Source organism: Pelobates fuscus, chromosome 3 (assembly GCF_036172605.1).
Source record: "Pelobates fuscus isolate aPelFus1 chromosome 3, aPelFus1.pri, whole genome shotgun sequence".
In the NCBI taxonomy this organism is placed as follows: domain Eukaryota; kingdom Metazoa; phylum Chordata; class Amphibia; order Anura; family Pelobatidae; genus Pelobates; species Pelobates fuscus.
Window position 1 is genome coordinate 380,437,739 of NC_086319.1, and position 26,596 is coordinate 380,464,334.

Here is a 26,596-nt window from a genome sequence, read left to right on the forward strand (position 1 = left end):
GTGACTGCCTGCTGTGGCTGGCTGCTGTGGCAGGGTGACTGCCTGCTGTGGCTAGCTGATGTGGCTGGCAGGGTGGCTGATGTGGCTGCTCTAGCGTCGATGGCCAAATAATGTCCTTAATGTGCTTATTTGCTGCCTGCAGAGTTCTCAGTTGTATTAACTTTAAGGCAAACTTTTAGACATAATGTGACATTTACAATGATGATGGAATCATAGACTGTAATCTTATTTTCTTCCCAGAATCCATTGCAGGAATGGGGTGAGGAGATTGAAGATGGAGCCATTTATGGCGTGACACTGAGGAGAGTGAGGACAGAAACACCACCTGAAGACAACCTGGTACGAGATGGACCTCTGTATCTCAAAGTAGGAGTAACCATAACATGACATTAGGCTACTGCCTAGGGCCCAGCTGTTAAAGCTGCTCTCCTAACGATGACATATGGCTTAACATACCACCCTAAAAACCAAAAAAAACGCACATTTCCAATCACAAGCTACAATTCACTTAATGTTAACCTAGGCCAGACACTCTCTATCTGGTATTTTCACTCAGACACTCAGTAACAACAGACAGCAGATAGCGTATTCTATCCCATGAAGGTGGTTTCTGCGTAACTACTCTGAATTTACTATTATCTGCACATTTAATACACAAGGTCCGACAGGATTATTTACTAAAGTGTGAATTGTTGGGAAGTCAAAGTAAATTTTAAAATTAAGGCCAAAGTAGCCGAAACGGTAACATAGATCACTTGGAGAATGTTTCTAGTATGGCTACTGCGGCCTTAACTGAAGTGTGTAACAATACTTTATTAGTAAGAACATTTTATATCACGGCAGCATACATTTTTTTGTATGTTTCTGCTGTTAGTTAAAATTTAAATTTGACATTTTTTGTAGTTCTTTTTATCTTTCCCTCTTTCTCTCTCTCATGATAACCTATGTAGACCCCGATGTTTAATTTGACTTAATTTCCTCATTTTCTGTGTACATGTCCTAATATTCCACCCACATCTCTCCCAACATGTAACCTGTCACATTCCTGTCTTTTGTCACCATAGCCGTCTGTCATACCCTACTACTCACGATATGTCTTTCTAAGGAACGTCTTGGCTACTGTAAACAATGCCAACCGTCCCTTCTCCTTGCGATATAATACATCATTGTTATCATTGTGTTTTTCTATAACTGTATCAAATCCCACAGCCTTCGATACATTGAATAAAAGGAACTAAGCCAACATAGTTTAATTGGAAAAAACAAACCAACAGGCATATTTAATTTAAATGGCTTATTTAACATCAATAGAGAAAGGGATAGGCAATGCATGTGGTGGAGAATATGATATATAGATGACCATGTATAAATTATAAAGACACATTAAATATATAAGGTTAGGCTCCCAACCAAGGATTTAATATCCAATTTAGCTTCATCAACAATAATTACAAACTAAGCACTATATCAGTACTTTACAAGGGGTGTTGAGGAAGAACTGATACTTGTATGGATGGAAATCTTGAGATTTGATTTCTCTTCTAATGAAAGCATGGATACAACTTAAAGACTCATTCCAACTCCTGTTAACCACCTTCTCATCTTCTACGTCCTTCTTTTTCCTCCATTCTTCGTGATAACCTCACGTCTCCACTCATCCTATCTCCCTTTCTTAACAATTGTGTGACATCTTCTGAACCATCTTCTTACTCTTCTTGGTCCATGTTGAGTTCCTCCACTATTGCCTACTCTCCACCTATTTTTCCTCTTTATCCTGTGTTATTTCCCCGTAATGTCTTCCCCATATAACCCACTCCCCGTTACCCCTAGGCTGTTCCTTCTTGCCCTGGTTATGTTCATTATAAGACCTGTAAAGTTCGAAGTCTACGTGCTGGAACTCTTCAGAAGCTGGTAGAGAACCTCCTGGTAGAATATCAAGGAACTGATACTGCCTACGTACCTACCTTCCTGAGCACATATCGTTCCTTTACAACCCCCCAGAAGGTGCTGGAGCTGTTGTTGGACAGGTGAGGGAAAACGTTTTACTCTTTTGTTATTCATAGATGTTTCATTTCTCTTCCAATGAGGTCTGTCTTTATTTTGTTGTGCATACAACTGGATTTACATCCAGTATTTGCTCATCCCAGACCCCCAAATGGAGATCAAAATCCTCCTATCCCCATAACTAACTCCTCTTGCTAAAGACAATGCAACTATTCTTAGATTATCCAACCGTTTCACTTGAGGCCCTTGAATAGTGAACTTTAACTAATGGAATTAGTTTTTTTTTTTTTAAATGAAATAAAAAAGTAAACCTTTGAGCCTGATATTAAAACAAAATAAAATGAAATTGAACCATGAAATTAAAATTGTGCGTACCCCCAGCAAGAGGTAGGATTAATGAGGTGTAAATGGACTGAGGGTATTTAAATGCCCATCAGTCATATGTTTGCCACTCATCTTCATTGTTATTGCCATTTTTTTAAGGGATATAAGGTGATTTTGGGTAGATAGTCAACAGTATCTGATAACTTCTGGTGTACATTTGTTGGCCCAACTACTGGCAAGGCACCTTTATACAGATGCATTAAAATTCCTGCTATAAACAATAAATTACCTGGTGGCTGTTTACAAAGAGTTACCCTGGATGGACGGATAGATCCCACCTCAGAGCTGTCCAGATGATAAACTGAAGTTGTTTTTCTCTACAGACGCTTAGAAAAAGTGGGCAATGAAGAAACTCTTCCTCCTGGAAGCCCAGTTCCAGATGTCCTGCGTGTACAGAGGTCAGTGTGAAAATTGAGAGGTCACAGTGCTTTAACAGAATATCCACGTATTCATTGAGAATATAGCCTATTATTTCTGGAGTTATGATTATTGACAGTGGTGTATGGAAATCCCTCTGTTATCAGGTGACATACTAGCCATGGCTCCTAGGCAGGTAGGTATAGTGTTAGTGTGGGAAGATATGGGTGTGAATTAAAACTGGATCGCAGTCTGGTAATACTGGATCTGTAGGTCTATCAAATATAACGAGAGAAAGGATTGTAATGTCAGTATGTTCAGGATATTGTTTTATGCAATAATATAATTAGTAGGAGTCAACATGATTTTGTAATTAATTATGCCTCTCCTTAAAACATCCGCTAACCCAGTTTATAAATGGATTGGTAATTTTACATTCTGAGCTTTGTTTTTATGTTCAAAACGTTCCGGGCAATTACTGCTAAACTACTACTGATATCACAGGGCTAGGGATCAAACTTTCCCAGCCAGAATAATTGGCTATCCATGTATTTCCTATGTGGCTGAGTTAATAAATAGATCCCCGTAGCTAGGTTTTCATGATAATATCATATTGTATAATCAGCCATTAAGATTGCCCAGGGGCCTAAGCAGTATTCCAGATCAGGGTCCCCTCTTAGAGCCCTATGCTCTGTTTCAGTGAGTATTGTGTATATTGGGGGAGGAGGGGAGACTGCGTGTTGTGTCTTTGTGTGCAAGTGTATGTAGTGGCTGAGGATTGTGTGTGAGAGTGTGTAGTGGTTGAGCGTTGTGTGTGTAGTGGCTGAATGTTGTGTGTATGGGCGGTGGGGATACTGAGTGTTGTGTGTGTAGTGACTGAGTGTTGTGTTTAGTGGCTGAGTGTTGTGTGTAGTTGCTGAGTTTTGTGTGTAGTGGCTGAGTGTTGTGTGTGAGAGTGTGTAGTGACTGAGGGTTGTATGTGAAGTGGCTGAATGTTGTGTGTGAGTGTGTAGTGGCTGAGGGTTGTGTGTGTAGTGGCTGAGTGTTGTGTGTATGGGGGGTGGGGATACTGAGTGTTGTGTGTGTAATGACTGAGTGTTGTGTGTAGTTGCTGAGTGTTGTGTGTAGTTGCTGAGGGTTGTGTGTGTAGTGGCTAAATGTTGTGTGTGAGTGTGTAGTGGCTGAGGGTTGTGTGTAGTGGCTGAGTGTTGTGTGTAGTTGCTGAGTGTTGTGTGTGTAGTGGCTGAATGTTGTGTGTGAGTGTGTAGTGGCTGAGGGTTGTGTGTAGTGGCTGAGTGTTGTGTGTGAGTGTGTAGTTGCTGAGGGTTGTGTGTAGTGGCTGAATGTTGTGTGTGAGTGTGTAGTGGCTGAGTGTTGCGTGTAGTTGCTGAGGGTTGTGTGTGTAGTGGCTGAATGTTGTGTGTGTAGTGGCTGAGGGTTGTGTGTAGTGGCTGAGTGTTGTGTGTGTTCATTGACTTGATCATTCATTTATTTTTGTGTTGTGTTTGTCTTCATTTAATAAAAATGCATCATACAACAATAATTATTTCAAGTCCTTAGTGAGCAATCCTTGGTAATCGTCTGATCAAATCCTAATACAAGTTTCAGAATTTACGTTTGGGTTGTTTTTTTGTTTTTTTTACTCTTAAATCCTAAAATGTTTAGATAACTCCTAATTAGATGAATGCACCACAATAGAACCATTCTCTTATGCTTCATTTCAGGGTTATCCGGGGCATCCTCCAGACCTGGTTAGAGACACATCCTCAGGATTTTCTAGATACCCCTCAATGCCTACATCTCATCTCGTCCTACCTAACCCATGATAGCCGTGAGACCGCAAATCACCTTCTTCACCTGGTACAAAGTTTAGAAGAAGAAGGAAAACAAGACGTGACTCTGCAAGGTAAGATTCATTTCTTCCAGGAACCTGTGGGTAACACAGCATTCCTGTGATAACTGATTTTTCCGTAAATTTAGAATGGAAACTCTCCACGCAGCCTTCAGAACACAACAAGGAGAGCGCCGAGGCCTCAGGAAACATCCCCGAATTATTGTCCTATCCCTCCCAGGAAGTGGCCGAACAACTTACCCTGATTGATGTGGTAAGTGTGCGCATGCAATTCATGTATTTGTCATTCATTCTTATTATTTCCTACTTGATTATTTACAGGGACGCTACAGTCTCCAAAAGAACTTTAATGAAGCAGTTTTCGTGTATAGATCATGCCCCTGCAGTCTCATTAATTAGTTATCTGCCATTTAGGAGGTAAATCACTTTGTTTCTGTTTATGCAGCCCTTGCCACACCTCCCCTGGCTGTGAAACAAAATGGTTTCACTTTCAATTGCATGTTAACTTATTTTAAGTCTTTATCTCCTGCTCTGTAAATTGAACTTTATTCACACACAAGAAGCTCCTGTAGGGTCTAGCAATCTATTAACAGAGTAGGAGATAAGAAATTCTAAAGTTAAAAGAATTAGCAATAAAGGAAGTATAAACATTAGGTGACTCTTTACAGGAAGTGTTTTGGAAGGCTGTGCAGGTCACATGCAGGAAGGTGTGACTAGGGCTGTATAAACATTGTGATTTAACTCCCAAATGGCATCAAATTGAGCTGTGAAACTGCAGGGGTATTATCTATACAGCAAAACTGCTTCATTAATCCAAATTTGTTTTGGTGACTATAGCATCCCTTTAATCTACATCACACACATCATATGGATTCTGTATACTGAGAAAAACACTTTTCAGAAACTAGCTATTACATTTTCCCTGATGTCAGCAAAGACTCAAGAAAACCTGCTCTGCTTCACTGATCTTTGAGAAACGTGTTTTGGATCACTGTGTTCTTTTTTTTTAAAAAGTTAGGAGCTAGCTTTCCGGATAATGTTTGACTTGCTGCCTCATTGCTTACTCCAGGCCTCACAGTACTTTCTGGATACTTGTTGAGTTAATTGAGTAAACCAGTAACTTTGGAGAATTGCCAAAATAGAGAAATGCTTCTTGGATATTTTCCCATCTCAGCTGTTTTGCCATACATTTTGCAAACGTTTTGCAATACTCCATATTTCCAATTTTAGAGTAAAAAATCCCTACATGCATGTTAACTTGTGGTCATTCTGTAGGCATATTCTCGTAACATTGTCACCCGTGTTCTTTGTCAAACGTTTTGCGCTGTCCAAACAGTCTCGATTTTGGTGGCACAGTCCTGATTTCCTATCAAGTTCATCTGATAATATGAGTCATTCTTAAAAGCAAAGAGTTTTCTTGATAGTTTTTTACACAATTGTGGTCAACTTCCCCAGGATACGAGCTTCCTAAGTAGGGGTTTAGTAGATAAAACTCCCAAAAGTGATGTATTTAATTCTGTTTATAATACGGTCTGTATCTTAGAGGTTTTTTATTTATATATCTGCATTTTATAATATGCTGCCTATAACAAATAGCTCTGTTTAAAGACACAGTATTATTTTCACCTCAGTTTAAAAAAGTTCACATTATTTAAAATATATTTGGTGAAGAAACCACAGACGGATTACTGTTTGTATTTATCGCTCAATGAAGTCTTAATTTTGCGGTAGTCGAGTTCATTTTAAACGTCCAATATTATCTGTTAAATAATCAACCAATTTAAAGAAATCAACAGACTGCCCAGTTTACCTATTTAATAAGTAGCCACTAACTTACACTAACACTAAGAAACAGAGTGTGTTTGCCTAGAAAGTTACCAAAAAAAAAACCAATCTTTAACTGCTGATCCAAGCGGCTGTCTTTGTTCCAAATAAACAGATATAAAGCTATTTTTTTTTTCAAATCTAACTAACACTGGCGGGCTGCTTTACAGATTATCTGAAAGATGATGTGTGGATAGTAAATATAAAATTTGGGGAGGTGCAATCTTGCATCATTGGTCTACAATTCCTATCATCCCCAACCTGTAGAAATGATTTCTCAAGCTGCCATTAAGCTATATTTCCCATGACTATATTCTATCTATAGACCACCATTTTTTATCCACCCATGGGTTGGCCAGGAATCATGGGATCTGTAGTTTAAACAAAGGTTTAGGGCTGTTTTGGTTTCCTTTATATTGCTGCATTTTTCGATCCAGAGGGAAATCTTATTTTGAAGTCCCAAAGGATTGTTTTACCATTTTGTGGGAAAAATTGTGATTGTTGTCTACTATTCGATCAACAGTAAAAAAAAAAGAGATGTGTTAAACACTGACTGTCCTTTTCAGCCATTGTTATTGTGCATATTAGGAGTTCTATTAATTATATAGTGTAACTACCTGAAACCCGCTCTCGCATGTAACTTTTACTCTGTCTATTTTGCAGGACTTATTTCAGAGGCTCCAAACGTGTCACTGTCTCGGCAGTATTTGGTCACAACGTGACAAGAAGGAAAATAGACACGTGGCCCCCAGTGTTAGGGCCACTGTGGCTCAGTTTAATGCAGTGACAGCGTGTGTAACAGCATCTGTGCTAAATGATATTCAGCTCAGACCACAGCAGAGAGCGAAGGTGCTAGAGAAATGGATTGGCATAGCACAGGTGTGATATCATTATTGTTATCATTCTTTCATCACAGAGTGACACAGACTGGAGTGAGCTATGTGATATGGAGTCTGTCCCTCCCAGCACAGGGTGACACAGACAGGAGGGAGCTATGGGACATGGAGTCTGTCCATCCCAGCACAGGGTGACACAGACAGGAGGGAGCTATGGGACATGGAGTCTGTCCCTCCCAGCACAGGGTGACACAGACAGGAGGGAGCTATGGGACATGGAGTCTGTCCCTCCCAGCACAGGGTGACACAGACAGGAGGGAGCTATGGGACATGAAGTCTGTCCCTCCCAGCACAGGGTGACACAGACAGGAGGGAGCTATGGGACATGGAGTCTGTCCCTCCCAGCACAGGGTGACACAGACAGGAGGGAGCTATGGGACATGGAGTCTGTCCCTCCCAGCACAGGGTGACACAGACAGGAGGGAGCTATGGACATGGAGTCTGTCCCTCCCAGCACAGGGTGACACAGACAGGAGGGAACTATGGGACACGTAGTCCGTCTCTCCCAGCACAGAGTGACACAGACAGGAGGGAGCTATGGGACACGGAGTCTGTCCCTCCCAGCACAGGATGACACAGATAGGAGGGAGCTATGGGACATGGAGTCTGTCCCTCCCAACACAGGGTGACACAGATAGGAGAGGGCTATGGAACATGGAGTCTGTCCCTCCCAGCACAGCGTGACACAGACTGGAGGGAGCTATGGGTCATGGAGTCTGTCCCTCCCAGCACAGGGTGACACAGACAGGAGGGAACTATGGGACACGTAGTCTGTCTATCCCAGCACAGGGTGACACAGACAGGAGGGAGCTATGGGACATGGAGTCTGTCCCTCCCAGCACAGGGTGACACAGACAGGAGGGAGCTATGGGACATGGAGTCTATCCCTCCCAGCACAGGGTGACACAGACAGGAGGGAGATACATTATATGGAGTTTGTTGTTTTCCGTACAGGTACAGAATATGGATATTAGAAATTAAGTGTCATTGTCTTTCTTTTTCAGCACTGCCGGTTCCTGCGCAATTTCTCTTCTCTTAGAGCTATTTTGTCAGCTCTGCAGTCAAACTCCATCTACAGACTGAAGAGAACATGGGCGTCAGTGAGCAGGTACAGTGTGCGCATAGTTCCCTCCTCAGACACACTGCTCACCAGACCGCAAAAACCAGGCAGACAGGAGCTGCTACAAAGCTAGATTCTCATTGTCTCATATTTTTAATCTAGGGATAATCTGATGGTCTTCCACAAATTATCCGCCATTTTCTCTGATGAAAATAACCACGAAATGAGTCGGGAGATTTTAAACAAGGTAATCACTCTGCATGGTTTAAAATACATTCATATATAATAATACAGAGTATCTATACACTGATAATGAACACACTGTGCTGTACAATAATACTGAGTATCTATACACTGATAATGAACACACTGCGCTGTATAATAATACTGAGTATCTATACACTGATAATGAACATGCTGCACTGTATAATAATACTGAGTATCTATACACTGATAATGAACACACTGCACTGTATAATAATACTGAGTATTTATACACTGATAATGAACATGCTGCACTGTATAATAATACTGAGTATCTATACACTGATAATGAACACACTGTGCTGTATAATGATACTGAGTATCTATACACTGATTATGAACACACTGCGCTGTATAATAATACTGAGTATCTATACACTGATAATGAACACACTGCGCTGTATAATAATACTGAGTATCTATACACTGATAATGAATACACTGCGCTGTATAATAATACTGAGTATCTATACACTGATAATGAACACGCTGCGCTGTATAATAGTACTGAGTATCTATACACTGATAATGAACACACTGCGCTGTATAATAATACTGAGTATCTATACACTGATAATGAATACACTGTGCTGTATAATAATACTGAGTATCTATACACTGATAATGAACACACTGCACTGTATAATAATACTGAGTATCTATACACTGATAATGAACACACTGCGCTGTATAATAATACTGAGTATCTATACACTGATAATGAACACACTGCGCTGTATAATAATACTGAGTATCTATACACTGATAATGAACATGCTGCACTGTATAATAATACTGAGTATCTATACACTGATAATGAACACACTGCACTGTATAATAATACTGAGTATCTATACACTGATAATGAACACACTGTACTGTATAATAATACTGAGTATCTATACACTGATAATGAACACACTGCGCTGTATAATAATACTGAGTATCTATACACTGATAATGAACACTCTGCGCTGTATAATAATACTGAGTATCTATACACTGATAATGAACACACTGCACTGTATAATAATACTGAGTATCTATACACTGATAATGAACACACTGCGCTGTATAATAATACTGAGTATCTATACACTGATAATGAACACACTGCGCTGTATAATGATACTGAGTATCTATACACTGATAATGAACACACTGTGCTGTATAATAATACTGAGTATCTATACACTGATAATGAACACACTGCGCTGTATAATAATACTGAGTATCTATACACTGATAATGAACACACTGCGCTGTATAATAATACTGAGTATCTATACACTGATAATGAACACACTGTATAATAATACTGAGTAGCTATACACTGATAATGAACACACTGCTCTGTATAATGATACTGAGTATCTATACACTGATAATGAACACACTGCGCTGTATAATAATACTGAGTATCTATACACTGATAATGAACACACTGCGCTGTATAATAATACTGAGTAGCTATACACTGATAATGAACACACTGCGCTGTATAATAATACTGAGTATCTATACACTGATAATGAACACACTGCACTGTATAATAATTCTGAGTATATATACACTGATAATGAACACACTGTATAATAATACTGAGTAGCTATACACTGATAATGAACACACTGCTCTGTATAATGATCATGAGTATCTATACACTGATAATGAACACACTGCACTGTATAATAATACTGGGTATCTATACACTGATAATGAACACACTGCGCTGTATAATGATACTGAGTATCTATACACTGATAATGAACACACTGCGCTGTATAATAATAGTGAGTATCTATATACTGATAATGAACACACTGCACTGTATAATGATACTGAGAATCTATTCTATATACTGATAATGAACACACTGCACTGTATAATAATACTGAGTATCTATACACTGATAATGAACACACTGCGCTGTATAATAATACTGAGTATCTATACACTGATAATGAACACACTGCACTGTATAATAATACTGAGTATCTATACACTGATAATGAACACACTGCACTGTATAATAATACTGAGTATCTATACACTGATAATGAACACGCTGTGCTGTATAATAATACTGAGTATCTATACACTGTTAATGAACACGCTGCGCTGTATAATAATACTGAGTATCTATACACTGATAATGAACACTCTGCGCTGTATAATAATACTGAGTATCTATACACTGATAATGAACACACTGCGCTGTATAATAATACTGAGTATCTATACACTGATAATGAACACACTGCGCTGTATAATGATACTGAGTATCTATACACTGATAATGAACACACTGCGCTGTATAATAATACTGAGTATCTATACACTGATAATTAACACACTGCGCTGTATAATACTGAGTATCTATACACTGATAATGAACACGCTGCGCTGTATAATAATACTGAGTATCTATACACTGATAATGAACACACTGCGCTGTATCATAATCCTGAGTATCTATACACTGATAATGAACACGCAGGGCCGGTGCAAGGATTTTTGCCGCCCTAGGCAAAAGTAAAGTTTGCCGCCCCCCATCCCCCCCCCCCCCCGATATGACATCACAATGCCCCATGTTAACTAACGCAAGTGCTGCAGTGCCACCGTGTTTACATTAAAAGGCCTGCAGGGACAGGCTATAGACACCAGAACCACTACATTAAGCTGCAGTGGTTCTGGGGACTAAAGTGTCCCTTTAATGTGAGGTAAATTAGAGATTAGTGCCACGAATAATATACTAGATTGCCTACTTACAATCAGATGAGGATGGTGATGGGCTCTACCTGCAGTCTGGCTCCACTGGTCTGGTGTAGAACAGGCTCTCTGGAGGCTGTTTGTGTTCTGGGAGAACAGGAAGAAGGCTCCATTTTTTTTAAGGCCCTTTGCACAGCTCAAGGTCTGGGCCCCAGGGTCCACCTTAATGTTCCACCAATTAGTTTGTTCACAGGAGTAGGGGATGTCCTGATATGTGTGTAAGGAATGCATTGTGTGAATCTGTGTTTGTATGTGTAAGGGCTGCAATGAGTGTTTCTGTGTATGTACGGGATGCAGTGTGTGCGTCTGTAAGGGGTGCATTGAGTGTGTGTAAGGAATGCATTGTGTGTTTCTGTGTGTGTAAGAGATGCATTGTGTGTAAGGGTTGAATTGCTTGTGTGTGTGTGTCTGTGTGTAATGCATTGTGTGTTTTTCTGTGTGCAAGGGGTGCATTGTGTGTGTGTGATGGATGTCAATCTCTCCCCCCTCCCTTGTCACTCTCTTCTCCCCCTCTCCCTCCCTCGTCACTCTCTTCTCAACCCCCCTTGTCCCTCTCTTCTCCCCCCTCTTCTCCCCCCTCCTCCCTTGTCACTCTCTTCTCCCCTGCGTGTCCCTCTCTTCTCCCCCTCCCTTGTCACTCTCGTCTCCCCCGTTGTCACTCTCTTCTCCCCTCCCCACTCTCATTCCCCCTCCTAATCCCGTCAATTCCCCTCCCTGTCAATTTATCCCCCCCCCCTTTCAATTTATTCCCCCCACCCTGCCTGTCCATTTATTCCCCCCACCCTGCCTGTCCATTTATTCCCCCACCCTGCCTGTCCATTTCCCCCCCCCTCCCTGTCCATTTATCCCCCCCGTCCATTTATCCCCCCCCTCCCTGTCCATGTATTCCCTCCCCCTCCTGTCCATTTATTCCCTCCCCCTCCCTGTCCATTTATTTACCCCCTCCCTGTCCATTTATTTCCCCCCCTCCCTGTCCATTTATTTCCCCCCCCTGTCCATTTATCCCCCCCCGGTCCATTTATTCCCCCTTCCCTGTCTGTCCATTTATTCCCCCCTCCCTGTCTGTCCATTTATTCCCCCCACCCTGCCTGTCCATTTATTCCCCCCTCCCTGTCCTCCCCCCTCCCTGTCCATTTATCCCCCCCCCCTGTCCATTTATTTCCCCCCTCCCTGTCCATTTATTTCCCCCCCTCCCTGTCCATTTATCCCCCCCCTCCCTGTCCATTTATTTCTCCCCCCTCCCTGTCCATTTATTTCTCTCCCCCCCCTCCCTCTTCATTGATTTCTCCTCCTCCCCTCCCTGTCCATTGATTTCTCCCCCCCCCCCCCCTTCATTGATTTCTCCTCCTCCCCTCCCTCTCCATTTATTTCTCCTCCCCCCCCCTCTCCATTTATTTCTCCCCCCCCCCCCTCTTCATTGATTTCTCCTCCTCCCCTCCCTCTCCATGTATTTATCTCCCCCCCCCTCTCTATTTATTCCCCCCACCCTCCCCTACCTCTATAGTAGCGTGGCCGAGCTCTGTATCATGGTCCGCGGGTACAGGGAGCTTTTGTTTCCTGTACCCGGCGGACTAACAGGAAGTGAACACCAGTGTTCACTTCCTGTTAGTCCGTCCGAGTACAGGAGACAGATGCTCCCTGTACCGGCGGACTATACTGCGCTCGGTCACGCTACAGAGAGGGAGTGACAGGAGGGAGCGCTGAGCGCTTCCCTCCTGTCAGCCCCCTCCCTCTCCTCATGCTGTGCCCGGGCGGTGCGCCCTCATGGACGCACCAGCCCGGGCAAAGCTGCAGCCGCCTGAGGCTCTCTACAGAGCGCTCGGGCGGCTGCAGCATTAGGGGGGCCGGCGCTCCTGGCGGCGCCCCTTCCCAAGGGGCGCCCTAGGCGGCTGCCTAGTCCGCCTTACAGGTAGCGCCGGCCCTGTGAACACGTTGCACGGTATAAAGTAGATAATTACAATAAGCTCATAATATAATAAGTGTTTTTTTACATGCTAGTGTTAATGTGCTAATTATCTTTACAATTTCAGGATGAGATTCCACTCCGTAGAACACACAGTGCGCGCAATGAGCCACGCCCTCTCCGGCGCTCAGCATCCCAGGTCCACTCTGCGGTAAGATTAAAAAAAGAAAAAAATATTCTCCATAGTAATAATTCCCTTATTTTTAAAATTTATATATTTACTTTATTTTTACAGTTAGATCCCAGTAATTATAGGCTCATTTTATTATGTGATCTTGTTTCAAAGAGCTGTCACTTTTTCCTGATGCAGAGACCGACGCAGGGAACGGTGCCATACCTGGGGACATTCCTCACAGACCTCATCATGTTGGACACAGCGTTACCAGACTTTGTGGAGGTGAGATTGTATTATTCTCTGGGTACCCATTCCACACTCAGCCAATTGATGCCAGTTGAACACACTTTATCCATATCCCAACCAGCTTGTGCGATACTTCACCTCCATTCCAAAAATAACCGAACGCCAGTTGTGCTCAATATTACTTGTACCTATGATAATACCTGGGATGTAAATCAGCTCTGGTCTTTAATGCTTTTACACAGTATCTCACAAAAGTGAGTACACCCCTCACATTTTTGTAAATATTTTATTATATCTTTTCATGTGACAACACTGAAGAAATGACACTCTGCTGCAATGTAAAGTAGTAAGTGTACAGCCTGTATAACAGTGTAAATTTGCTGTCACCTCAAAATAACTCATCACACAGCCATTCATGTCTAAACCGTTGGCAACAAAAGTGAGTACACTTTGAGTACTTTGAGCCACTGGAACCCTCTTCCACTGCTCCACAGGGCCGCCATCAGGGAGTGACAACCATGACAGTTGTCACGGGCCGCCCGGGCCCCACATGGAGCGGCAGAATTGCCGCCGGTGCATCTCCACCGGGGCCTACACACTGATGGGCCACCCAATGGGTCCTATTATCTTCAGGGGCCCAGTCAGCACTGTAATAGCGCGACCAGGCCCCTTAAAAAAAAAAAATCAGCCACAACGCAAGTAGCCGTCACTTCCTCCCAGCTTACTCCGCGCGGGAAGGAGGATGCAACCTGAAGGCTGAGAGGAGAGGCAGAGGAGAGGCAGCCGACGCCCATCATCCCCAGCCACCCTCCTGCAATGCAAAGGTACAGAAGAGGAGGGTGGCTGAAAAATGAATTGTATGTATATGTATGCCTATGTATGTCTGCCAGTATGTGTATCATACTGCCAGTATGTGCATCACATGCCTGTATGTATGTATGCATGCATGTATGTATGTGTATGTATGTATGTATGTATGCCAGGATGTGTATGTATGTATGCCTGTATGCCTGTATGTATGTATGTATGTATGCATGACAGTATGTGTATGTATGTATGCCTGTATGTATGTATGTATGCCAGTATGTGTCTGTCAGTATGTATGTATATATCAGTATGTCTGTCAGTATGTATGTCTGCATGTATATGTGTGTGTGTGTGTGTCAGTGTGTGTATGTATGCCAGTATGTGTATGTGGATGTATATATGTATGTATGTATGCCAGTATGTGTCTGTCAGTATGTATATATCAGTATGTATGTATGTCTGCATGTGTATGTGTGTGTGTGTCAGCATGTGTGTATGTGAGTATGTATGTCAGTGTGTGTGTATGTGTGTGTGTGTATCTGTATCTCCTTATGCATGTGCGTGTGTCTCAGTATGTGTGTGTCAGTATGCCTGTATGTGTGTATGTCTGTTTCAGTATTTGTATCTGTTAGTATGTGTGTATCATTCTGTGTGTGTCTGTGTCCGTTTGTGTCTGTGTGTGTATTCCTGTGGGCGGGATTTGGAGGTGGGTCCTGTGGGCGGGCTTAAGGCGGGCCCCTGGGGGCCCAGACCTTGAGCTGTGTTAGGGGCCCCAAAATTTCTGATGGCGGCCTTGCTGCTCCATGATGACATCAGTACATGTTGGCATTCATGGTTCCCTCGATGAACTGTAGCTCCCCAGTGCCGGTAGCACTAATGCAGGCCCAGACCATGACACTCCCAGCACCATGCTTGACTGTAGGCAAGACACACTTGTGTTTGTACTCCTCACCTGGTTCTCGACAGAAACGCTTGACACCATCTGAAAGTTTATCTTGGTCTCATCGGAGTAATCCATGTTCTTAGTCTGCTTGTCTTCAGCAAACTGTTTGCAGACTTTCTTGTGCATCATCATTAGAAGAGGCTTCCTTCTGGGACAACAGCCATGCAGACAAATTTGATGCAGTGTGCGGCGTACGGTCTGAGCACTGACAGGCTGATCCCCCACCCCTTCAACCTCTGCAGCAATGCTGGCAGCACTCATACGTCTATTTCCCAAAGACAGCCTCTGGATATGACACTGAGCACGTGCACTCAACTTCTTTGGTCGACCATGGCGAGGCCTGTTCTGAGTGGAACCTGTCCTGTGAAACCGCTGTATGGTCTTGCCCACCGCCCTGCAGCTGAGTTTCAAGGTCTTGGCAATCTTCTTATAGCCTAGGCCAGGGGTCATCAACCTTTGCCACGTGTGCCATGCATGGCACTCAGTGTGCCTTTGCACGGCACTCAAGGCTGCCAGAGACAAACATGATCTGGCCTATCAGGAGTCCCAGTGGTACTTAAGATATCTGATAGTGCAAACTGAGCAGTGATTGCAGGTGATGAGGGACAATCCTTTGTTTATGCATTGCAGCACTTAGAGTCAGTTATCTCCGATCACTTCCTCCCTGCATTTGTAAATGGGTATCACCACTGGAGCAGAGTAGCCTGCAGCAGCTATCGCAGCTCCTTCCCCTGACCTGCACACATCGCACACAAACATAACATCACTGGCAATCCACATACACACACACACAATCCCACAAATAGACTCTCGCATAAAACAGCCTAAGCAGCCCCACACATACACACACCATCAAACACACTATGTGGCATATCATACACACACACACACACACACAAACAGAATTCCACAAGCAGACCCCACATTCATAGGTATCATAAACAATATCACAAACTACTCACAGACATATACAATAAAACCGCTAACATACGCACAAATACAACACTACAAAGCAACCACAGCACCCATAAATAACACAAACAAAATACGGCAACATACACACCTCAATTTTAAAAATAGGACCAGCACGCCAAGGGACTTCAAGATTTTGTTTTGGCACTGTACTACTAAAAGGTTGCCTACTCCTGGCCTAGGCCATCTTTATGTAGAGCAACAATTTTTTTTTTCAGATCCTCAGAGAGTTTTTTGCCATGAGGTGCCATGTTGAATTTCCAGTGACCAGTATGACGGAGTGAGCGATAACACCAAATTTAACACACCTGCTCCCCATTCACACCTGAGACCTTGTAACACTAACGAGTCACATGATACCGGGGAGGGAAAATGGCTAACTGGGCCCAATTTATACATTTCAACTTAGGGGTGTACTCACTTTTGTTGCCAACGGTTTAGACATTAATGGCTGTATGTTGAGTTATTTTGAGGGGACAACAAATTTGCACTGTTATACAGGCTGTATACTTACTACTTTACATTGTAGCAGAGTCCCATTTCTTCAGTGTTGTCACATGAAAATATATAATAAAATATTTACTAAATTGGTAGGGGTGTACTCCCTTATGTGAGATACTGTATGTGATCCCAGAAGGGTCTCATTTGCTGAATCTGTGTGAATACAGCTGCTACTTTTGACTATCTAATTCTAAGTCTTTGTTTAGATCCATTCCATTCCTCTGGATGTTTCATTTTGCACCCAGTGACATTAGCATATAGGGATAATAAAGTTGTATAGTGATAATAAATAAATTATGCCGTACAGTATATTGTGTAAAATATTTTTTTTCTATATTCTCTTTCTATGTACATCTAAACCTCTTGACAATTTACAGGGTGGGCTCATTAACTTCGAAAAGAGGCGTAAGGTAAGTTATCGCAGGCTACTAATAATACCTGTATGATAAACACTCACAGTGTACACAATTACAGTGATTCTAACACCATTATATCCATATATGTACATGTACTCAGCACTAGATACAGTCAAAGGTATACCTGCAAACAATCACACAAAAATACACGAACTTGCACTATTATCAGACACAGGCAGAACAATGTGCAGGAATCCAAATTCGCAAGCAACAAACTGATACACAAGCTGTCAGAAACAAACAGTTTCTACAAAGATGCACAAGCATGCACACAGTTACACATACTCACAAACACATAGAGACCCACAAACTAAGATTTTCAAGCATCCTCCTGTATCTCGCCCCATGTCTCTAGGAGCACGAGGTTCTGGCTAAGATCCAGAAGTTGCAGCTGACATGCCGACACTATGTCCTGACACGAAAGCCAGAATTTATCCAGTCATTTTACGCTCACCGACAGTTGACGGAGGACCAAAGGTGTGATGATCATTTCACTGGGAAACAATTATATTGAGAGTTTTATGGATACTCGTATTCCTGCTATAATACGGCTTCTATCATGGATATATTACCATTATAAATATACGTCTATTATTTTTGTAGAGTTATTATTATGGGGCTGTATATAATGAAATACAAAGTTAATAATTTGGTTGTAATAATGAGATTTATCTTTAACTTACTCTTATAACTTGTAATGGTACCAGCAATTTTTGGGGTGATTTCGGTTATTAACAAAACATAAATATAACTTTTTCCTTGATCTCTCTTCCAGTTACAGGATCTCTCGTACCATTGAGCCCCCTGCTGATTCCTGTCCGAATTCCCCCCGAATCCGCAGGAAACTCACAAAACGTTTCAGCTCGTAAGTACACTGTCTGCTTATTGCTTATTACTGGGGTTTATTCACAATATTGGTGGAGAATTGACAAAAATAACCAAACTAGAAAGAATATCTAAGTTGAAGAGTTTTTCGATTTTGGATATTTTGCCTATAATTTGCCACGTCCACGTTACTGAATAATCCATTATTGCATAGAGAATACATTATGCAGTGCTGTCAATCAATCCTTCCTCTTAAATGAACACTATTGTGTCAGGAATACGAACATGTATTTCCGACACTATAGTGCTGTTGCGACTGTTTTGGTCCCCCTCAGATCGCTCTGAAAAAGTGATTTTACTCAACTTCTGTCCCACGTCTCGCCGGTCTTGCCTTGGCTGGCTTCACCTCCCTTGCTAAAAATCATAAAACTTGATGATCTCAGCCAATCCAATGCTTTCCCATTAGTAAGCATAGGGACGCTATTGCGCTTGTACGGAAACATGCAGTTCTGCACCAATAAGAATCTGCTTCTCATGGATAGAGAAGTTGGGGTGTAGGTTGTTTGTCCTGAGGGAAAATAGGTTGGTTTGCTAAGAACAGTTTGGTTTGGAAGAATAGTGGTAGGTTCGAGCTCGTAGGTAGCTCCGAACCTGGTGTGTGTAGGGTTTATCTCGGTATGCCCCTACATAGAGGAAAGCTAGAAACCAATGCCCTCGGTGGCAATGGTTATGTTTCTATGTTAATTATATGTGAAAATGTGGTTTTACTTATTGTGTTGTGTCATTGTCGGGCGTAGTATTGTTAAAGGAGTTGGGGGGAAATGTTATGTAAATGTGACAATGACCTTAAATTATTTTAACTTATTTATATATATTAATAATGCTGTGATGATTTTCCCAAAAAATGGTGTCCGAGTATTTGTAATTTTTGGGGGGTTTATCACGCATATGCCGGAAAGGCGACGGACTATGCATATGTAATGTTAATGTCGTATTGCTTTTATATATCACAGTTGTTTTTGTTTGTATGTTTAGTTTTTTTCACTTGTTTATTTTTTATGTAGCTCAGCTAGACCTTGTATAAATGTATGGCTGGTTAATTATAACATTCTCTGTCTATCTTTCTCTCAGTTTGTTGCTAGGCTCTGAAGTATTTGGTCCTAAGTTAAACGGTGAGCGTGTGTCTCCTTCAGGATCCTGTAGCAGCTGTGAGATTGATGAAGGACTGATTGCTGCTCTAATCCCAGCTGAATCTGCCTCAAGCCAGGTAATTAGACCTTTCAATTCACACCTGTTAAACAGTATTACAGTATACAATAAGGCACTAGAGACCTGCTTTACGGTAATATGATAGTACAGGGATAATAGGGCACTCAGGAGCCGGGTTACTGTAATAAGATGTTACAGGGTAATAAGGCACTCAGGAGCCGGGTTACTGTGATAAGATGTTACAGGGTAATAAGGCACCCAGGGGCCGGGTTAATGTAATAAGACGTTAGAGGAGTATCGCACTCAGGAGCCGGGTTATTTTAACAAGCTATGTACTTTTTTTGTTACAGAATTTCACAGAACCTCTCACCCCACCAGCGACTCCAATCCGTGATGATTTATCGCGCCCTGTCTCTTCTCCTCGTTCTCCTGTTTCCCCATCCTGCGCGCTCCCTGTTTATAACCAGCAGATTGCTGATCTCTGTATCATTCGTGTCAGTATGGAAAACACACATGGCAACCTTTATAAGAGTATATTGGTGAGTGCTGTATGTGGTCTGCAGTCCTTCTCTATTCACATTAATATCTACAGCTTGGAATTTAGCCTCTGGGACGAGGCTCCTAGTACCTTCTATTGTTTTTTTTCTAAAATTTGTTCGATGTATTATGCTGTTTATTATCTTTATTTCAATGTATAATTCAGATTCAGAATTTATTATTACTATAAATGTTATAATAACAAAATATAGATCCTTACATAAAAAGGTAACATTTTTTGCCTCTAATCTTGCTTGTTCGCTGATTTAGCGGCAATCAGTTTATTCAGTAGTGTTCTAATAAGTGAGATTTTTAAAACCAGCAGCTTTGCTAAGCGTTGTTGGGTCGCTGCGCCCATGTGTGTTTGCAAAGCATTGTGGGTTTTTCCCCAGCTCTCCCTGAGTATTGCAGTACATTCTAATTATTTGTCTTTGTGTATTTTATAGATCCCTAACACTGTTTCATTCTCTCACACAGCTCACTAGCCAGGACAAATCCCGTGTTGTAATACAGAGAGCTCTACACAAGCACAATATAGAATCGTGTCAACCGGACGATTTCCAGATGGTACAGATATTATCCGAGGGGAAAGGTAAGGCGCTGTATGTCTATATGGAAAAGGAAAGAGGGTTTGAGCTTATTGTGGCTAACTCGGGCAATCTGGATCTGTGGGGCCCACACTGCCCAATTTAAAGAGACTGCATGCAAAAAATAAAAAAAAAAAGCTAAAAAATCTACACAAATAATCGCTGAATACCGGTGATAATTGATGGCACTGCAAATATCTGTGGACTGCATTACCCATGATGCTTCAGCAGAACTCTCTGCGAAGTCTCTCAGGCCCCAATCATCCCAATTGCATAACTCTCGGTTATTGACTTATGTGTGACCTGTCAGAAATTGTAAGTGAATTGAAAGAGGATTTTGAGTATGTGTTCCAATATAGCCAAACTGAAAACATTACTGGCTTGCAGATTTTTTTTCCAATTGCGTATGTTTGCCTAAAATGTTAAATTAACGTTGAATTCCCGACAGTTCACACGTTAAAGAATAATTGTGTGAGTTGTGGAGTAGTACATAATACCCAGTAATAACTTTTTTTACATTTTTTTATCTGCAGAACTGACCATCCCGGACTCAGCTAACGTGTACTACGCTATGAATACATCAGCAAATTTTGACTTTGTTCTCAGACGCAGAGTGAAAGAAAGCTGATTTTGGAGCCAATGCCTATCCACCATGCTGTCTCGCATTCCTTTTTTATCCAAAACTTCAAACATTCCTTTGTATTATTTAACTCTTTTCTCCCTGGGCCCTATCGATAACCCCACGCACCCCCACCGCTCTCCTCACGTACTGATTTAGAACATGCACCCCAAATAACTTTACCACTATCTGGGAGTAAGTATAACAATCAAACTTTATATAATCCAGATTTATACAAATACAAGCATCCAGGTGCCTAACAGGGCCAGTGGCTGGCAATGAGGGATTTGAAGTTCAATAAGAGACTATGTTTGTCGTATTTTAGTGTATTTATTTAGCAGACTCATTTTCAGACAGATTTTTATTGTTTTAGGGGTTAATTTAATAAACCGTAACTGCAGATCACTGAAAAGGGAATTGCAATACTTCAGCTAAAGTAGCTACTCAGGAAATATGGAGTTGGAGAATTCATTTTGCACAACAATTTTAGCTAATATTTTTTCAATGCTATCCATTCGCCAGTGATTGGTGTATACATCTCTTAAGCTATAGCTTCATGCAGTTCCTGTGACAAAATGGCAACCTAAAATCTTCCTGTGTCCTAATTGGCTTATTCACAAGCATTCCAAAATGGCGCCATGCTACATCTTGATCATTGCCACATAAGGGGAAGCACAGCCAGCACTGTCTATACTAAAATTTGTGGAGCTTCAGATTGATACAAAACATGTTGAGCAGTGTGATTAATACAGAAATGAATAGTTTGTGAGGGCAGTAGCACTGATAACAGCCAATAGTGTCACATAGCCGAGTAAAATGGACGCTTTGTATTGGATATTAAATGCCAATATAAATCACACCCGTTAGCCTGAGTTGTTCAATTAAGTTTTTAATTTACAACAATTCACTGTTTAGTGAATAAACCTTAGTAAAAAGCTCAAACTGAGTGAAAAGTATTTTTTTTTAACTAAACTAACTAACCACGAAATACATACGTACTTTATTGTAGTAAATACACAGCATGCTAGTTCAGATATAAACATTTTGTATTTGTTTTAATTTTTAAATATTTCGAATTTTAATGCAGTTGTTTCTTGCATGACAATCATATTACAAGGTCCTACAACAGCTGCTGCTAAGCGTAGCTTTTTAAACTATTAACAGCTTAGGCTGCTCCAATACAGTGCCTGGAAAGGAGACTGTCTAAGTTTGAACTTCACAGGCATTCTAAAAAAAATCTTTGTCCAGGATTTTTTTTCATTATTTCATAGTACATTAGGAGAATGTGTAAGAAAAGCCGTGAGGCATAGAGGATAGCCATGCCTTTGCATATTTATTTTTAATACAATAAAAATACTTTTTTTTGTTTGCTTTTATTTCGGTAATTGGAGCAAAACTAAAAAATAAATAAATAAGTAAAGTAAAATAGATAAATAAAATACCTAACTTAGTCTAGGAATATAAAGCCCACTATTTTCAGTTACAGAACTTTGCTGCCAAATTAAATACATTGCAGAACTTGGGCAAAAATAGTCAATTTGGAAAAATCTCCAACTCCTCTGTAGTCACGGCTTCTTACCTCCCAATATTTCAAATGTACAAATAGGGACACTTTAATTTTAGGAGTGTGAATAGTGGTGTTCCCACAGGTGGGACTGTTCTGAGAAATGTTAGGTTACTCACTAATAATTTATGCAATTAAAATGTAATTTGGAACAAGAACAATGTGCCTTATTTACACACACTGATCGGTAAACACATTTATTGTAGTTTAAAGGCACATTACTGGGAGTATTATTGCTGTGGAGCTCTGTTATACACTCAGACACATTACTGGGAGTATTATTGTTGTGGAGCTCTGTTATACACTCAGACACATTACTGGGAGTATTATTGCTGTGGAGTTCTGTTATACACTCAGACACATTACTGGGAGTATTATTGCTGTGGAGCTCTGTTATACACTCAGACACATTACTGGGAGTATTATTGCTGTGGAGCTCTGTTATACACTCAGACACATTACTGGGAGTATTATTGCTGTGGAGCTCTGTGATACACTCAGACACATTACTGGGAGTATTATTGCTGTGATGCTCTGTTACACACTCAGACACATTACTGGGAGTATTATTGCTGTGGAGCTCTGTTATACACTCAGACACATTACTGGGAGTATTATTGCTGTGGAGCTCTGTTATACACTCAGACACATTACTGGGAGTATTATTTCTGTGGAGCTCTGTGATACACTCAGACACATTACTGGGAGTATTATTGCTGTGGAGCTCTGTGATACACTCAGACACATTACTGGGAGTATTATTGCTGTGGAGCTCTGTTATACACTCAGACACATTACTGGGAGTATTATTTCTGTGGAGCTCTGTGATACACTCAGACACATTACTGGGAGTATTATTGCTGTGGAGCTCTGTTATACACTCAGACACATTACTGGGAGTATTATTGCTGTGGAGCTCTGTGATACACTCAGACACATTATTGGGAGTATTATTGCTGTGGAGCTCTGTTATACACTCAGACACATTACTGGGAGTATTATTGCTGTGGAGCTCTGTTATACACTCAGACACATTACTGGGAGCATTATTGCCGTGGAGCTGTGTTATACTCTCAGACACACTGACATTAGGATAGAAAAGAGGGACCGGGGGATTTTGGCATTAATAGGGACACTTGGGAGATATACAGCTATTTTAGTGTGAATTTTGCAATTTGCTTTTCAGTTCCCTGCAATATGAAATTTAATGAATGCATCCCTAAGTATTTTTAAAGTTTTCTTCTGTCATTGAAATAAAATTTCGAAAACCTTTAGTTTCACTTTAACCTTAAACTAGCACAAAAGTACCTTTAAAAAGTTCCTTTTAAACTTACGTATGGGTAAAAACGTGCACAATATAATTATATCCATACAACTTCTCTCTTTTCTTCAACTTATAAGTATGTTCTAACAGGTCAAAATGTTATTGCCCCAGATATAGGCACATAGTGATACCACAAATACTGTAGGAGGTGCAGACCAATGGAACAAACAATAAGCAGGGTGCCTTTTGTGCAGTACCGGGACCACCCTTCTGACACTCTAAAATAGCCAAAAAGAAAAAGAAAACAAAACACTAACAACTCCTAATAACGGTCTACTAAATCTCAAAGTGCATAGCTTGGCATACATCAATTACTAGAGAAAGCATAAAAATGTATGTCACTTACCAGGAGGTGAAGTCACTTAATGGATTTTGGGTAAAGTAGCCCTTAAACAAACACTCCCACTACCATAACAACCTCATTTGAGTTGCTTTGGAGGCAGGAGTGCTCAGGCACAGTCTTACATTCAGGAGTTAAACCATTATCGCAATGGTTTATCCCCAATGTTGGGGCTCCGGTGCCCAACTCCACTGCCTTGGCTCCCTTTCTCTCTATCGCTAATTTATGAGGAATATTTAGCTGGGGGCGAGTGATAAGCGCTGGTGCCTTTTTAGAAACAGAAGCAATGAGGGTTATGTGTAAATGTATTTCCTTTACTCTTTGCACAAGTTTTGTGTGCCACCTCCATTTTCATAGAGATAGAACGGTTATATTATGTCATGTAACCTTTATTCATTGGTGACTTTGTTCTGCCTCTTCAGTAACATGCAAAAACATTGGTCTTTCTGGCACGCTCTATTCATCCATTTTTTCCTGATGATTTTACTATTGCATTTCAATACCATAATAAGACAAATTAGTAATATCACTAGGGGGAAAAAGGCACATTTGAGATTTGAAGAATTTTTTATTCATTGTAAAAAAAAAAGTAAGACCGTGAAATGTGCTTACTTGCTAAGATAACCATAATTCCTGAGAATGGCGGTAATATTTGCTGGAAAAGAAATGTGCATTGATAGTCAAACATTTGTGAACAAAAACAAAATGGATTAGAAAAATAAAGCGATGGCAGAGGCACAGTAAGGAGTATTTTGGCAAAGGGAATAAATAGGCATACATAGAAAAAAAGGTCCTAGAACAACATAATACAATTGAGCGTAACACGATTTATACACAACGCCCAATGTTTGGCCTCCTCTATGCAATGTGTCTCTGGTTGTGCAAGCAGAACTGGATTGTGATGTCAGCTGCTAAATCTTAAAATACGTTCAAAAGCAAACAGAGCACGTGAAAAAAATTTAACAGGAAATTTACAATCTTTTACTTAATGATTTAATTTCTAGAAAAGTGACAGGTCTCATTTAATGAGAATACATAGTATTCCGTGGTTTATGGCCTCTCCGCACTAGTATTATAATCATACCTAATTAATAAGAAATACAGTATGCCGTGTAGTATTTGAGAATACCGCGTTTCTCGTGACCCTGTACATAGACTAACGTAGGATGTTTTCTCTATAAAAGGCTAGAGTAGAATTCTAGTAGTATAACTAGATCATTATTTTTGTAACAAAAGTCACACTAGACACGTGCTAGATGTTTGTGGCAGATCCACGTTTTGTGGTCACGTATCATTTCTTCATGCTGATGGTCAGCACATTAAAATTGGGGTCCAGAATGTATGTAGCAATCATGTGCTGCAAGAGGAGAAACGCTTAACTAATCAAGGCCGTTTCATTGAGATTCCTTCGAGATTAGGCTTCTTGAACTCTGTCATCCTGTGGCCATTTATTGTTTTCAAAGAATTCCGGGGGGGAGCCAACGTTCCACATAGTGCAGGGCAGAACTGTTCCTGTAGTGACCATCAGCATGAACAATGTATGTGCCTCTAGATGAATATGGTGGAACTGATAACCTTGCAAAAGACAAAACATGCCTCTGCTAATTACAGAGAAACCTGTGCCAATGATCTGTGCTAATGACAGGTCCACCCATGCTAATGACAGATCTGTGAGCCTGCGCTTATGACAGATACACCCAATCTAAAGACAGATCTATGTGCCTGTGATTATGACAGATACACCCATGCTAATGACAGATCTACGTGACTGTGATTATGGCTTAGAAATCACGACACCTTGCACTGTTAGACTAAATCTTCAATTTTGCAAACCATTTGACTACCCTTGCTCTGTCTCTTAGGTCAGGAGAAATCGAGGTGGAGAAAGTGTGAAATACTTTCACTACTTATGATATTTTATAGGATTGACCAAGGACTGAGTAAGAAATAAACGGGCAGGTTTTCATTCAACATGGTGAGCTTGGAGACATTATAACGGAAGATAAGATATATAGATATGTATAGCATTAATGTGCCCATTTTGTGCCACTACGATGGTCCAGTAACGCCACTAATTGAAATAAACACTGGGCTGTTGGTTTGTTGCTCACATTTAAGTTTAAATAAAGTTTTTTGTTGTTTTAGTAAATGTAACCCAGAGTTCTGTGCTAGACTGGTGTATGGTTTGTTAAACAGAGATAAGAAACTTTTGGCG

General features: G+C 40.9%; 1 protein-coding gene across 2 annotated transcripts in view; it reads left to right on the forward strand.

Moving 5' to 3' along the window:
- RGL3 (ral guanine nucleotide dissociation stimulator like 3) overlaps positions 1-21,965 on the forward strand; it is a 44,350-nt gene extending 22,385 nt beyond the window's left edge. For both annotated transcript variants that reach the window (XM_063449545.1, XM_063449547.1), the window contains 17 exons: positions 241-339; positions 1,831-2,027; positions 2,712-2,786; positions 4,470-4,651; positions 4,726-4,850; positions 7,085-7,300; positions 8,322-8,425; positions 8,540-8,624; positions 13,444-13,527; positions 13,687-13,773; positions 17,338-17,370; positions 17,732-17,853; positions 18,152-18,241; positions 19,333-19,468; positions 19,761-19,949; positions 20,425-20,539; positions 21,068-21,965. In XM_063449545.1, coding sequence (XP_063305615.1) covers positions 241-339; positions 1,831-2,027; positions 2,712-2,786; positions 4,470-4,651; positions 4,726-4,850; positions 7,085-7,300; positions 8,322-8,425; positions 8,540-8,624; positions 13,444-13,527; positions 13,687-13,773; positions 17,338-17,370; positions 17,732-17,853; positions 18,152-18,241; positions 19,333-19,468; positions 19,761-19,949; positions 20,425-20,539; positions 21,068-21,162 — 2,034 coding nt within the window. In that variant the 3' untranslated portion in view covers positions 21,163-21,965. The remainder of the gene's footprint in view (positions 1-240; positions 340-1,830; positions 2,028-2,711; positions 2,787-4,469; positions 4,652-4,725; positions 4,851-7,084; positions 7,301-8,321; positions 8,426-8,539; positions 8,625-13,443; positions 13,528-13,686; positions 13,774-17,337; positions 17,371-17,731; positions 17,854-18,151; positions 18,242-19,332; positions 19,469-19,760; positions 19,950-20,424; positions 20,540-21,067) is intronic.
- The last annotated feature ends 4,631 nt before the right edge of the window (positions 21,966-26,596 follow it).